This window comes from Ursus americanus, chromosome 8 (assembly GCF_024610735.1).
Source record: "Ursus americanus isolate L20-20 chromosome 8, mUrsAme1.1.p, whole genome shotgun sequence".
In the NCBI taxonomy this organism is placed as follows: domain Eukaryota; kingdom Metazoa; phylum Chordata; class Mammalia; order Carnivora; family Ursidae; genus Ursus; species Ursus americanus.
In genome coordinates, this window is record NC_142134.1 from 53,495,850 (window position 1) to 53,512,051 (window position 16,202).

The 16,202-nt window shown below is 44.4% G+C and overlaps 1 protein-coding gene across 6 annotated transcripts in view; it reads right to left on the reverse strand.

Moving 5' to 3' along the window:
* TBC1D1 (TBC1 domain family member 1) overlaps nt 1-16,202 on the reverse strand; it is a 223,451-nt gene that overhangs the window by 114,111 nt on the left and 93,138 nt on the right. For all 6 annotated transcript variants that reach the window (XM_045816359.2, XM_087864212.1, XM_045816358.2 and 3 more), the window contains 2 exons: nt 2,093-2,611; nt 65-154 (listed from right to left, as the gene is read on the reverse strand). In XM_045816359.2, the coding sequence (XP_045672315.2) occupies nt 65-154; nt 2,093-2,611 (609 nt within the window). The remainder of the gene's footprint in view (nt 1-64; nt 155-2,092; nt 2,612-16,202) is intronic.

A 16,202-nucleotide genomic window follows, 5' to 3' on the forward strand; every position in this document is an offset into this window, starting at 1 on the left:
TGACAGATAGAAGAATTCATTAAAAATGCAAATGCAAATGAGCCAATAACCCAGCTCCATTTACCTGAGAGCAAAAGGATATCTCCTTAAAATTTTTCTCCAATGCTATTTTTTTGGTGTCAGGACTGATGAGGTAAACTTCAGATTGGCCAATCTTAAAAGACAAAAAAAAGAAACTAGTTTTTCATGGAAGTTGAATTCAATGTTATTATACAAACATTCTCATTCTGTGACCTATGAAAATACAGACTAAGAGGGGAAAGCTCCTGTAAGATTCTGACTATTTTGCTGTGGAGAATCACCTCCAGAGGTGTCGGCTGACCCTACAGATCTCGGGTAGCCCAGGACACCTGCTAGTACGTTCACCCACATAAGACAGCGGTCTTCTTTGAGATCAAAGACCCAAATATCCAAAAGTTAGCAACGAAACCGCAGAGGCCACATCTCCCCTTTATAAGGAAGTGAGGTTTCTATAAAAGTAAAGCTTCCAGAAAACGAAAGCTCCTCTTTTGAAACTTCCAAAACACTTTCTATTAACTGTTTTACTGAAAAGTCTTTTAAAATTATTGTTAAAATAACCTACCATTTGTTGAGTAGATAACTATGTGTTAGGCATTTAAATACTACTTACTTGACTTCTTAAAGTTAGAGCATTAGTATAGTTAACACTGCCTTACCACCTTGTGTCAGCGTGATCAACTCCATTCTAGGGGAGGACCCTGTTGCAACAGCTCATCCCTCCCTCAGGGCCTCTCACTTGCTGCTCCCTGAACCCAGGTTACTCCAGCTGGAAGAATATCTAGTTGGCCACACTGAACCTCTGCTCAGTGAAAATCACTTCCTCCAAGAAGCCTTCCTGGAATCCCCAGATGTTCTCACAGCATCTTCTACTTCTCCTTTGTGGCACTGACCAGAACTGTAATGAGACAATTACTCGAACACTCAGGTGTCAGTCCCCCTTACTGGAACCTAAATTCGGCGTGGGCAGAGGCCATGGCTGCCTTGTTCACTGCTGTTACTGCAAGCATGTTGCAAGGGACCCTGCATACAGTAGTCACACATTAAAAACTTGAACATACATGTGCTGAGCAGCTTTCACAATGACACGAAAAAGTTTTTCTTTTTAAAGTATACATCACAGACTAAAGCACAGGCCTGAGTGCCGACATAGCACTCTTTCCAATACACGACAAAGAGAGGAAGAAAAGTCTTATTAACCCATTGACACATCATCTTCATCTTAAACCTGCTTATATCCAGCATCGCCTTAACCTAAGTAGCAGCTTCCTTACCCATCGGCCATCTCTCTGCCTTGAGTTAGGCACAAGAACATTACACCTCCAGTAATTTAGCTCTTCTAGAATACCAGTCACGACATTCTAGAAGGGGGCCAAAAACCAATCAGTTCCCTAGATCATCAGAGGCCAGCTCACAGCTGGGAAGGCCCCGGGGACTCCCAAGGAGGACAAGCCCATCCAGAGGAGCCCAGAGCAGCACAGAACCCAGGAACCCCAAATGCCAAGGACAGATTCCCTGTCCATTCCTTTCCTGGCACTTGGCTATCAGTTTACCAAACCTCTTCGAGAAAAACAGGTGGCTAAACTACTATTTCAGTTTGGGTACAAATTTCAAATATCATCTTATCCCCAAATCCAATTATCCTGATTAACAAAGGATAAATGTTTTATAAATTAATAGAAACAGTAAAGACAGAATATTTTCCAACTAAAAGATTTTGTTGGAATATATATCATTGAAATTAATATACATTTTAAAAATCCTTTTGGGGGCCTCTTACATATGTGCCCTGTTCCTTCCATTGAAAAGGTCTCTTTCAACTAAGGGGGGAGGGATGGGTAGAGATAAAAACAAACAAGGATAGAAGATGGACTCTCTCTAGGTTTCCAACGATGATTTTAAAGGCCTAGGACTAAAGTAAGGATTTTATCCTAAGAAAAGGATTATTCACTATAAAAATACATGGATTCACTCATAAATCCCAAACAATTTGCTATGAATCCTTTCCTCAATAAAGCAGACTGAACACGTTATCTCACACTGAGGATGAGCCCAGGGCTTGATGATATTTTACCGTGAACAGCATAGTTCGATTTTCCTCAATATCTGTCGGCTGCACAATATTGTGTCCACTAATGAGGTGGTTCTCAATGTCGTTTTCCTCAAAGGAGCTGAAAAAACTACTACTTCGCAGGCTTCCATCTTGAAATTCCTTCTTAAAGGCCAAAGAGCGCAGCCCCGGCTGGGAGAAGGATTTGCGCATGGGCCTCCGGCCCTGCTCCCCGTTCCCCACCGGCTGCAGCACAGATCGGAACTTATCCGAGAAGGAAAGGCCTCCCGCGGGATTTGGGGTTTCAGAATTCTGGGAGACCAAGTCGAATTCGGCTTTCCTGCTGCAACTGACGTGATTGAACTTCTCAATGCACTCGTCGATCAGGGCCGGAGGAGCCTTCTTGTGGGCCACGGTCACCCGGCCACAGAAGAGCACCTCAAACTTCTTGGCAAACGTGTCATCAAACTCAGACGGGCAGTGGAGCTCCTCCTGGCGGGCAATCTTCCCAGCCTGGCGAATGGAGCTGATGATCTCCGGCACCTGCCAAGAAAGGGAGTGTTACTTGGAACCCGCAGTAGCCAGTGCTCCCACGAGGCACACACACGGCACGAATATACGAGCAGCCTACACTCTGCTCTCCCCGACCTCCCCCCTGCGTGTGCCAGGTCCTGAAGTAGGAGCCCACGGGGAATCTGAGACCGCAAACGCCTTCCCACGAGAGGGAAATGCACAACTTGCACACACAGGAGAAGGGGAACGGTATTTATTAAGCACCTCTGACGTGCCAGGGACTACGCTAGAGGATTCGCATGGCCACAACACTCCACAAGGTTAAGTGACTAGCCCACGGACACACAGCCCAATGTGGCGAGCCTCGGAGTCAAACCCGGGTTAGTCCCACGGCAAAGCCAGGTCCTCTCCGCAGCTGCTGTCACCTCCCTAAGAGGTCTGTCTCCAATGTGGCTCACCAAAACATGATGCAAGTTTTCTAGATGTCATGGCAGTGTATCTTGGAGAGTCTTCCACAATAAATGGGTGGGATGAGGATGACAAGTGATGACTGAAATTATCTATAAAACATTTCTTCAAATCACATCCTTATTTTTTCCTTCAAGGATAACTGGCATTTTATTAGTCAGTTCTCTATTTCCTAACAGTTGACCGGTATTGACTACAGAGCTAGGAGGCTTTAACGAAGGAGTGAGCAACCAAGACAGTGTCATTATCAGGGCAACAAACTGCGCTTCTTCCCACACAGACTCCAGAGCCTTTGGGTTCCACGCAGAGCCATGATCAAGAGAATGAACAAAAGGGTCTCGTGTGCTGTTATCGTCCCTACTGCTACACGTCTCATCAGGAGCTTCTGACGAGAGCCTTCGAGGCAGCAGCAGACGTGAAGATGCATCTGCGACCGCAGGAAGGATCTGTGAGGTCACTCAGGTGAGCTACAGCCACGATACCAAAACACAGGCATGAATTCAATCTTCCTAAGGAAGGCCCTGGTTTTCGTTATGACCTAACACCCAAAGCAATTTTTTTCCTTTTTTTCTATGTAAGAAAATTCAATTTAAGGCCCGATACCCAGAGGCTCGAAGTCTTCTAACAACATTATAGAGGAAAGAACAACAACAAAAAACCCGTTAACAATTCAGGTCGAAGATCAACATATACAGTAAAGGGACATGGTTGTAGATTTAAAACATATGCTTCTATGCTGTAAGACCCAATGACTCAAAAGATTTTTCTCTCTCTGATTGCACATCAAGCGCGTCTTAAAGTTGGTACCTCTGCTGTAAAGATTATGATACATCCTTCCAAGGTATCTGATCATGCAAAGAGTTCAAATATATTTAGGTATACGCTATAGTTTAAAAATTGATTACTGAAGCATAGGAGCTAAATAATACTAAATAAACCAAAATTTCAACATCTGTCAAGCATGAATTTGCACTACTTGCTTGTGCAATAGCACACTCTCCCACTGCCAGACAACACATCCCACGGAAGCCTGAAAATGGTTAATAGAAAAGATGACAGGACAGAGAGGAGAGGGAGGGAGGGAGGAAGCCCAGGTTCCACTCACACCTTTGCCAACAAGTCACTATAGGACATTGACAAGAACTGCCTCCATTTCTTAAAAAAAAAAAAAAAAAAAAAAAAACTTGCAAGATTTTTCAGGTAAAAGGTATTTCTGAGAAGTAAAGAATTTTCAAAGAAAAATAACTAATTCATGCAAGTAAAGAACCTCACCACTTTCCTGACCAATTCTATGAAATTGTTTTTTCAGGAGTCACATGAATCTTCCCCATGGTGAAACTTACTCTCTGAACAGAAGTCTTACACAGGCTACTGAGGCTTGTTAAAGTAAGGGTCATTTCTATATGCTGGGTCTTCCACTGCATCTGAGGTAATGGCGTCTTTCATTACGTAACCAAAGTGCAGAGAAAATGTGTGAGTCGTGTGAATTTATGGTGACTCAATAGTAAACAGCACAGAGAGAAGACACAAAGTAGAATCTGATTGTTCCCCCACTTCTCAAGGTCAGGAGAGGCTGAACAGCAAATCACAACCTTGGTCAGGGTTGAGGCTGTGGAAGTTTTTCGAACGGCCAGCCTTTCCTACACACTAATCACAACCTGTAGGAGACGGGCGTCAAAGGCCAGCGCCCCCACTCCTTGCTCTGGTGAACTGTAACATGGGCATAAAGGAGACAGCGGGGGTTAAAAAGAACCACTGGGATCCTGACAAGAATATAACCATCTCACAATAGTTGACAGCATATTGCCAAACGTATTTTCAGCCATAAATTGTCAACGGTTAAAAATCCAATGTTTTAAAATTATCATAAGTAAAACAGGAGACTTTTTCAATAAAAAACGGACTCCACCTGTGTGTACATTTGTAAATCTGCACTGAGAGTTTAGTTCCCTTTACCAGAACAGACCTGGAGAAATGAAGGCATAATATCCACTTGTGAGGAAATCCTGAATTCTCCATGCTTTTAACTCTGTCCTGGACTCACCTACGGTGTTACTTGTCGCACAAGGGGACAGAGTCATTTACTTCATTGTATTTCCAAACTTTTCTCTAGGTATCACTAGATGCCAGGAGGTAGGGATCCAGAAACAGGGGATGGAAGCAAGGCGGCCCTGCCCAAGCGGGGAGCGGGGCCTCAAGAGATGCTTAGTTAGAACGTTTACAGTACTGAGATGGGGTCTGGGGGAGCCTGGAAGAAGACGGGAGTCAAGAGAAAGGCTGAATAAAAGCTTCTGGAAGACAGAATACACAAGATTTGGCGGCTATCTAGATGGGGGAGTCGAGGGCATGGAAGCCAGCACGTGGCTTGCAGAGTCGGCCTCAAGCTGTGTGAGCAGGGGACACGGAAGGAGCAGCTTTGTGGAGATGACGTGAGGAGTTTGGCTTTTGCACATGTTGAGTCAGACCAGGAGGACCTGAAAGTAAAACATCCAGCAGGCAGCTGGGCAGCTGGGCCTGGAGTCCAAGACAGGAGATGTCGACTGCGACGTCAGCAGCTCACGCACAAGAGTGGCTGCCCCCTGGGAACAGAAGAAGGCGAAGTAAAAGAAGAAGGCAGGCATGGGAGCACAGGCCACACCAATGTTTCAGACGTAAAGAAACTGAGGAATGGAAGGTGGAGGAGGAGGAACCAGAGCGTCAAGGATGACGTCAGAACGTCAACCAAGGGAGAGGGGCCACTGAGAACCAGCAGCTGCTGGAGTTGGCAGCTCAGAGAGATATGTAAAAATAAAGAAGGGGGAAATGTCAATAGTAACCCCTAAAATAAGCAAACTGAACTGAAAAGTGTCTCAAGGTAAAACTGCAGTCTCTGAGAACATAAACTTCAAATTACAATATTTACTGCAAATACACTGACCCCATTAGGGCAAATACACTGAGACCACTGGAGTTTATTTCCACTGATACGATCTGGGAACTTTTAACAAAATCTTTTTTTAGTATAGTCACAGCAGTAATATCTACGTCATTTCTGATCCCAGATAAGCAGATAGAGTAAATCAAAGCTAACTACAGCAAAAACAAGAACCTGAAAAGCATTATACTAGCATAAATTCAATAAGGGTTTGAGATTTTTTTTTTCCTTTTACATTGGGAATCACAACAACATGTTAATTAAAATGAATCACCAATAATAAAAAAAAAAAGGCCCAGTTCTGACATAAAATTTATTAAACTGCTCTTCTGTCAACCTATTTGAGTTTATACTAAAGCTCCTTTTTAAAGTAAATCTGCACTATTTCACAACCAAAACAACCCTCTTTTGAATTCACATACTAAAAAAGCACGGTATCACAGTACATATGCGTGTTGTTTCTGCAGCAAGCTTAAGTGAATATTGTTTCTATAAGTCACCAGAAAATGATACTTAGTGTAAGAGAACTAGAAACATTTATTTCTGTAAATAAAGTCCTTATTTAAACATTTGGGTCAACTTTTTTGGTAAGGATTTAGGGATTTTAAAGGATTATAAACACACTGCAAGTGTAATTTTACACACAAGGACTGAGGAAAGAGCTTCTAAAACAGTATTTAGAATGAAAAGTCATTTTACTTTACATTTATACTTTTGTTTTGCTGCCAACTGGTAACAAATAAATATTAAATGAGTCTGAAGAAGCCTGGAGTTGTATATAAAACTTTAGCATTTTTTCCTGTTATTTAACAGTAAAACATCACCAAACTGCAAAAATAAGGCAGACCACGCTGTGCTTTGTCCCTTGGATGAAATGTTCTCTCACAGCAAAAAGTAAAAACAAGCACTTCTAAGAGAAAACTATTCTGCATAATTATTTTCCAGAAGGAACAGACTTGTGTTTCATTTTTGTTGGTAAGGAGTGGTTTTTACATCCGTTGGTCAGAAACAAGGTAAATATAGGGGAAGAAAATGAAATTAAATCAAGTATTTCCTCTATCTTACGTGTCTTAAATTTTATACAAGACACTTAAGGCAATATCTTCTTACAAGTGCTCACAACTTAAATTATTTAAAGAGAGTAAAACAGGAGTCTGACCCCATCCAGATACAACACACGTGGGCTCCCGTGTTGTCCAAGAGCACAGCTTGTGGAGACTAGATTCAACACAGAGACGTGAATACACCTCATACGGTGAGTAAGATGGGATTCTTCTGACCTGAGAGGCTCGCGGTCTAGGAAATAAGAGACACTCTAAATATGCGATTTCCAGTATAATGTGGCAGATGCTAGACCACAAACAGCACTAAAGCGACTGAATGTGTGGAGAAGGTGGGTCCTGAGTAGAGGCCTCTTAGCTGCCTGTTGGTCACGGATCCCCAGGGTAAACTAATGCCTCAACTCCTGCTTTACGCTTACCATTAGCCCCATGGTCAGACTCACGGGTGAGGTCTTCCCGAAAGAGAGACCAGACGCGCTCATTCGCTGACTGAGGCAGCATCGGCACCTAGGAAATGCTAATGACCGCGGGCCCTTACACGGGGCCACCCACCTCATTCATCCTCTTCCTTCTATCCTGTGGGTCTTGATCTTCACTCTTATGTAAAACTTAAGTAGTATTCAGCTTCCCTAGCTCTGAAATGGCAAATGGGACACACTCTTAGCTTTCAGATCCCATGAAAAGAGTCTCTGCAACACAAAACCCAGCATCCGACTCCAAAACAATCATTTGAAAGGTTCACTACAACCTTTTGTCAAAACCAACATGTTTCTACAAATGTTTAAAACAATGAGACAAGAATTCAACCTCAGTGTTTTAACAGCTGCAGGAGCTAACAAACGTGGGTGGGAGACGGTAAGCAAGGAAGAGAGAGAAGGGAATCTGGGAGACTGTAAAATTATTTTGTGACTTCTCTAAAACAATGTTTAAAAGTCAAAACATTTTGATTGGTTAGCATAGATATTGACAGATCATGGAATAAATCACTGCATGTTCAGCCTGCGAACCTAGGTCCTCAAAGTCCAACCCTCTTCAGTGAATGCACTAGCCCTCCACTCAAGCAGGGAGACCTGCCCCACCCCAGCCTCGACGAAGCAGCCTGTTTGCAGGTGGGGCCCTGGCATCTGCAGTGTCCACGAGCGCTAGGCAGTGCGGACAGGCAGCATCTCTGATATATCTATCATTCATCTGTTCTTTCTCGTGTCCTAAGGTAAGGAACGCTCCCTCCTCACCCTGTCCCCACAGCATTATACCCAAACCCTACTGGATGACTAGGGCCTTGGCAAGCTGTGTGTTTTAGCAGCACTGACACGGCCCAGCTGCACAGATCCTCACCATGCTTGTGGCGGAGATGAACAAACTAGCCAAGACCAAAAGAAAAAACTGTCACACAGATATGTGACAGGCTGTTTATACTATTTAAGGGCAAATTTGGTTTGCAAATAAATTCACCGCATCTCTGAAGTCTCAGCTCATTAAATACATAGGTGTGAATGCCCTATAAGAAATACTACTGTACGGGGGGCTCCTGGGTGGCTCAGTCGTTAAGCACCTGCCTTCGGCTCAGGGCGTGATCCCAGAGTCCTGGGATCAAGCCCTGCATCAGGCTCCCTGCTCTGCTGGGAGCCTGCTTCTTCCTCTCCCACTCCCCCTGCTTGTGTTCTCTCTATCACTGGCTGTCTCTCTCTCTGTTAAATAAATAAATAAAATCTTAAAAAAAATGTTACTGTATAATTCTGATCAAAGTTTACTTCAAAATCTCTCAGGGGCGCCTGGGTGGCGCAGTTGTTAAGCGTCTGCCTTCGGCTCAGGGCGTGATCCCAGAATTCTGGGATCGAGCCCCACGTCAGGCTCTTCCACTGGAAGCCTGCTTCTTCCTCTCCCACTCCCCCTGCGTGTGTTCCCTCTCTCGCTGGCTGTCTCTCTCTCTGTCAAATAAATAAATAAAATCTTTAAAAAAAAAAAAAAGAGACAAAATAATCTCTCAAAGATTAAGAAATGCTCACAAATATAATGAACTCTCAGTTAATCATGGCAAGCCCCCATATTAGTTTTGCATGTTACATAATCTTTGTAAAGGGACACTGGGGTTCCTTTCCTACAAGGCAGAGGGAACTATAAACATGTAAACGTACTAGGAAAAAACATTAAACAAAGCGCTGGTTCCTTCTCCAGGACACACACCACAATCAGTTTTTATAAATGACGCCCTTTTGAAATTTTGCCACTGAGAGATCATTAATAAAGAAATATTTGGTCATATAGTATGTATTTGTTCATAAAACAGCAAAATCAGCCAAAACACTGGGCACCAATACAGTTTTGCTTCTACCTAAAATCATCCAGGGCCAAATACATTAAACTTATGAAAACTGATTTTCAAGCTAACAAGTGCCCATATGTTATCTTTTCATGTCCAAATCACTCATCTTAGATGAAACACTTACAGGAGATCTGGACTTTCTATCGGGCAACAGACACGAGTCTTTTCACCTGTTCTCATTTATGCCTCAAAACAAAAGTCTTTGAGAAACGCAGAGCAGTTAAAAGCTAAATTAAGCCCCTAGTGCAGGCGCCAGGGCCCTAACCCAGGGCATCCCGGACAGACACGTGTCCCGGCTCACCAACAGACGCATGCAAGGACGGTTACAGCATTTCTAACAGCCAAAGCCAGAGACAAAACACTGCCCAGCAACAGAACTGACAAGTATGTGTGATATTCATATAATCAAAAACATGCAGGAGGAGAATAAGCGAACTATGCTATGTGCAACAACATGGGCAAATACTCATCGTGTTGAGTAGAAACAACACGTAGAACAGAATCACATGGTAGAATTCCACTTTTGCAAAATTTCAAAAACAGGCAACACTGAACTATGATGACAAAAGATAGGATAGCTATTATCTCTGGAGGAGAAGTGACTGGGAGTGGGCCTGTGGGGCTTCTGGACTGTTCCATTTCTTCATCTGGGCACTGGCTGTATGAGATTATTCAAACTTTGAAGTCACTGAGTATATGATTTATGTATAATTCTGTTTGAATAACATCAATGAAAACTTTATGAAAAAAATAACATTTTCACAAGCATGACAGAATCTGATTGAGAAAAGGGTAAAAAAAAAAACTAGCCCAAAGTTACCCAGGTAATAAGCTCAAGATTCAGGACAGCACCTTCCTGATGCCAAGACACATCGCTTTCCAGCACACCAAGACTTCATTCTCAATTCAAAAAGACTTCCCAGTTCCTGGGAGGGTCCGCGTGTTTTCTGGCTTTGGTTCGGGAGTTTCTTGTTTTGGTCTTACATGGAATCCAGGGCCCCCTCCCCTAATAATGAGTAGTGCCTCACCCCACCCTCATTCCAGTGGTTCAATGGCACAGACAGGTCCAGCCCCAGCTAACAAGTGGACTGGCAACCCCAGACCAAACCAACCAGCATATTCTATTACCCCACCCACAGTAGAATTAGTTCAGTGTTGGTCACATAACCCAGTCCAGACCAGGACTGGCAGGCCTATGTGTTCTAAGGAATTGGTGGAAAAAAGAAACTTGCTGTGGCTTTAGACCAGTGGTTCTCCAACCCGGGGCAATTCTACCCATCACCATCCCCCCGCCCAGGGGACATCTGGCAATGTCTGGAGATATTTTGGGTTGTCACAACTGGAGGGTAAAAGCTGCAACTGGCATCTAGTCAGCAGAGGCCAGGGATGCTGCCACACACCCTACAATGCATAGGAGAGCCCCCCACAATTAAGAATTATCTTGCCCAAAATGTAGTATTGCCCAGGTTGAGAAATCCTGCTTTTGGACTTAAAATTCTGAGGACATAAGCCTGGAATTTCTGGTGCTATCACAAATAAAGCCATGCTAGGTAGTTCCAGAGGAGGTGAAACAAAGACAGGGAAGAAGAAAATGGAAGGAAGAGGGTGAGAATGATGGTTCTGATGTTCGAGGACCTGGATCCAGCCATGCCTGAAGCCAATCAACTGGGATTCTTGTGCTAATAAATTTTCGACTATGCCATTTTACACTGGGTGTCTATCAGCTGCAACTAAGAGTCCTGTTCACTGTATAAAACATTTTACGTCAAATTCTATGGTGAATACAAGGATGAATCACACATAGATCCTGTTCTTCAGGTAACCTACAATCTAGACAAAGGGGATAAAGAAATAGACAAATGACTCAACAAAGCAGAATGCCAACACTACAGGAGTAGAAGTGCTAAGAAAGGGTAAGAAGATAGAGAGACGCAAAATCTCAGTATGGAGTACATTTCAAATAAATTATCAAGAGCAAATAGGAAGATTCAAATATTTACCAAACTCTACCCTTACAATAAAATGAGCCACCAAAGACCCTCAGGGAGTCCAACTGACTCAATTGTTTTCCCTATAAAAAGGGGGAACATATAAAATTTTAGATCACATCAAAAAATGTTCAGAAAGAGCCAAAGTAGATTTCACGTTTGAATGACTTGTTTACACATTATTCCCAAGCCTCTCTGCTCCCTGCCACATTAAATGAGAAAGGGCTGTAATCACATACAATACACGAAAGAACTAAGGAATAGGACCAAAAAAACGTGGGAATTTACAAAGTATCCACACACTGCCGTAAACACAGGTCTGAAGGAGCCACTCAAAGATGACTCTGCTCATCTCCAAAGCTTAACTTTCTTCTCCTTGTAGAGTCCACGCTACAGCTGGAGTGGAGCCAGTCCTCAGTGACTGGGGCCCCTGGGATAGCACATGGCCCTGCCCCTGCTTCCGGGCTCCACGGCCCTCCTTTGCTGACCTGTGAGCAGAATCCACCTCAATGGAAAACACAGCAAAGGAATTTTCCAGTGTCCACCAGATCTTCAAGGGTAGGACCTAGGTACAGGCTTTCCTCCCCCAAAGAAACCAAACGGATCAAGGAGAGCTTCCCTCCGCCAGGTGCAGGGTTCAGAGCCAACAGTAACGAGGCAACCCCGAGGCTGTACCCGTGCTCAGAACCTCAGCAACTGGGCACCGGGCTCGAACAGCACCGCCCACGCAGCACATCAACACACCCGTCCCTAAGCCACACGGTCTAGTCTTTGTAATCAAATCAGAAACTTCTCAGCATGACGTGCAACACGTGAGGCTCACAGACAGCATCTTACACTCGGACTTTGTGTACTTAAAACACACTGAATGGAATCAGTTTATCAGAATGGAGGCCAAATACTGAAAAATGTAGGCTTTGCTCTCGAATTCTTCCCCTCCCTGTCCGCTTGTTTTAACAGGAAAATAAAGCTATGTTTTCCCCTCTGGGATGCCTTCCTCTTACATACGTGCACTCTGCACCCCAGTCCCTGGGACCTCGGCTCCCAGTCAGCACCAGCCACCGTGCCTCTGGGCCAACTGGGCGGACGTCTCCAGGTTGAGCCGAGAGATCAATATGTTGCAGGCAGGTTCCTACAGAGAAGGGACAGAGAGGAGGAACACCTTGCCCCCACCTCTTCCTCCCTTCCAGGGGCTGAGGTCAGGACCCTCAGCTGGGCCCCATCAAGGCTCTGGCCAGGCTGTGGTATCTCACCTTGCTGTGAAAGGGCCAACCTCAAGGACCATGTAAAACCGCCTCCTTCTTAAACAAAGCAGCAGGATGCATTCTTTAGTCCTCTTTATTTCTAGTAAGTTTAATACACATCCACGTAAAAGAAAAATACAGAAGCATACAAAGTTGCCCATATAATCCCAAACCCAGAAAGAGCCACAGTGAACAGTTTGGTTTTTCTGACATGTGGTTCTTTGCCTATGCCAAATGCTAATTTCCTTTACCCAAAAAAAAAAAAAAAAAAAAAAAAAAAGCGTGTGTGGGGAATCAGCGTTCTGCAACTAACTTTTATCAGCATGGGCATACTGCAGGGACCGGTCATCCCCTAGAGACGCATCTCACTCCTTCCTGATAACCACAGCATCGATTCATTCACTGAAACACTGTACACACAGGAATACCCCCCCCAAAAAATTGAACCTACTCAGGATCCAGTTCCAATGAACCTGATGCCAGCTGTTATGAACGCTGCCCAATACGCCATTCTGGCAAACGTGTGATGAGCATCCCATTCTTTGCATAAACCACCTGGACCCCAGGGCGCCTGGATGGCTCGGTCAGTTAAGCATCCGACTCTTGGTTTCGGTTCAGGTCGTGATCTCAGGGTCCTGGGATGGAGCCCTGTGCTCAGCATGGAGTCTCCTTGAGATTCCCCCTCTCCTCCTTTTGCCTCTCTCGCGTGTGCTTTCTCTCTCTAAAAAAAATAAAATCTTAAAAAAAAAAAAAGAAAAAAACTGCCGGGACCCCTATTTGTTGTTTTCGAGTAGTATGGTGTGTGTGCACATTTTATGGGAGGGAGGTGAGTAGGGGGGAAGTGGAAACTATGAGAATGAAGCCAGTGTTGCCTGCTGGACGGGAGAGGAGCATCCCACGGCAGGGAACGGGCCTCTAGGAGCAGACACTGAAACAGAATCGGCCCTAAGAAGACAGAAGGGAACCCTCTCCGCTGCAGGTCACAACTCTGAGGAGAAAGTCAGCCCCGGCTCCTACGCAGCAGCAGCTGTGAGTCTCCGACAGACCGATCCTTGGGGCAGTTGTGTAACCGGAAATGCTGACAGAGGCTCCAGCCTCTGCAACTTCACGTGCACATCTGGGCAGGTCACCCACTTCCTAGAACCTCAGTCTCCTCTTCTATCAAAGTGGGGCTTGCAGGATAAAAACTAAACAATTAACGTGAAAGTTGTTAGTATAAAGCCTTGCACGTATTCACTCCCAATGACTGCGAGCTGTTCCCTTCATGTTTACAAAGTCGGAAAAGATCGACTCCCTAGGAAAGTGACAGTACCCGAGGAGCCCAAGCCACATGAAGCAGCCCTGGGGTCTGAGGCCCCAGCTGGACAGCAAGAGAAGCCCAGTACCACTGACCCACCAGACACCTGAGCAAAGATGCCATGTTGGAAAGGAATCATCTAGACCTCGCTACCCCACAGGAAGCCAGGCAGACAAACTGCCCAGCGGAGCCCTTCCCAAATTCCTTACCCACAAAACCACCTACATAATAAATGGTTGTATTAAGCCATTAAAAAAAATTTTTTTTTTTACCTTAAGTAACAGTGCCCAAAGGCAACGGGCTTGCTATTATTCCAACGGTCTTTCAGTGCAGAACAGACAAAAATTTATTCCATACCAGCCAGCAAACAGATAATGCCAGTCACATCAAGAATCTGACCATCTTCCCAAACATCCAGTAGCAGAAGAACTCTCCCCTACCTCACCCCAACCCAACCTTCCAGCAATCCCAGATATGTAAAATCAGGAATGCTCTGATTAAAATGGAGCTGGAGAAGCAGAACATTCCTTTCCCCTCCTTCAGCCAGCCCTGAGGTATCACAATGACCCACAGAAACAGAGTGTGGAAACCACTGCCTAAAAAATACACAGGTCTGTGGGTGGCAAGCAGTTTTTCTAGCCCGCAGAACAGCTCCACCGACCTCAGAGCATAAGGCACCTGGATGCCTGAATGTCTGCTCTCAGAGAGAATTACTGTCTATTTTGTTCACTGATGTAGCCCCAAGTGCCCATCACAGTGCCTGGCACACAGCAAGTACTCAATAAATTTGCTCAATGTATGATGGCAATTCAAAATAAAAATTTAGTGGGGCACCTGAGTGGCTCAGTCGGCTGAGCGTCTGACTCTTGGTTTCAGCCGAGGTCATGATCTCAGGGTCTTGAGATTGAGCCCCTTGTCGGGCTCCACACTCAGTAAGGAATCTGCTTGAGATTCTCTCTCCCTTTCCATCACCCTGTGCCTCCCACCCCGTGTGTGCACGCACTCTCTCTCTCTCAAATAAAAAAAAAATCTTAAAAAAGAAAAAAATGTAGTGACTTTAAGGTTTTTCAGTGATGACAAATATCTCAAGGAGATCTTAGAAGGGAACCACAATAAATCTGTAGTATCTCCAACACAGTGTATGAGTGTATGCGAACAACAAGTATTTGCCGAAGAACAAATGCTGTAAAAATAGTAAACCAGAAACAGTGGGACTAAGTCCTTCTGGATTATAAGACTTTTCTAGACAGCTGAAGGCTGACCCCTTTAAACACTTAAGCTATTTTTATTTTCACCATTTTTAGATGGGAATCATTTAGCATATCTTATTTAAAGACTACAGAGAATGAAGTTTAACCCTTCCTATTTTGCAGCACGCATGTATTACGATGACCAGCAGAGCTACTGAGGTTGTGTTGAACTGGGTACCCCTGTGGGTTGGAGCAACAGGCAAGACTATATGGGATTAGTGGGCATCTCGGGTGAGAGCCGGGATCTCAGCTTTTTGTTACATATCCCACATTCCCACCAATCTTCCCTAAGCAAATGTTGGCATGCTCTTCTCCCAAATGCATCCCAGGGACCAAAGCAGAGGTTTCTAAACTTGTGTCTCAGACAAGCATAGTGACAGCATAGTGAAGCCTATAGACACTTCTCAGAATGAAGTTTTTAAATGTACAAAATAGAATACAAGAGAATACAAAAGCACTTAATGATACTAAAAGGGAATTATCCAAATAATTATGATATAGCATGTGCTTATTACCATATTTGACACGATCTAGAGGCAAGTCAAATAAATGCTGTAATTCACAGTAATGATGCGCATCCACAGTATTTTTTAGAAATGTGTGACTGTAGGGTCGTCTAGGTGGCTCCGTCAGTTAAGAATCAGATTCTTGGTTTTGGCTCAGGTCATGATCTCAGGGTCTTGAGATCGAGCCCCACATCGGGCTCCTCACTCAACGGGGAGTCTGCTTGAGGATTCTCTCCCTCTGCCCCTCCCCCCACTTGTGTATGCACAACCACATGCACTCTCTTTCTCAAACGAAGAAAAAATTTTAAACATTTTATTTGAGAGAGAGAAAGAGAGAAAGCACATGTACACTCACAAGTGGGGGGAGGGGGAGAGGGAGGAGTAGACTCCCGGCTGAGCAGGGGGCCCCAACTCGGGGCTTGATCCCAGGACCCTGGGATCATAACCTGAGCTGAAGGCAGACACTTAACTGACTGAGTCACCCAGGTGCCCCTAAACAAAGAAATTTTTTAAAAAATGTATAACTACTGTAACGCAATATGAAAATAACTGATTTTATTGATGTTACTG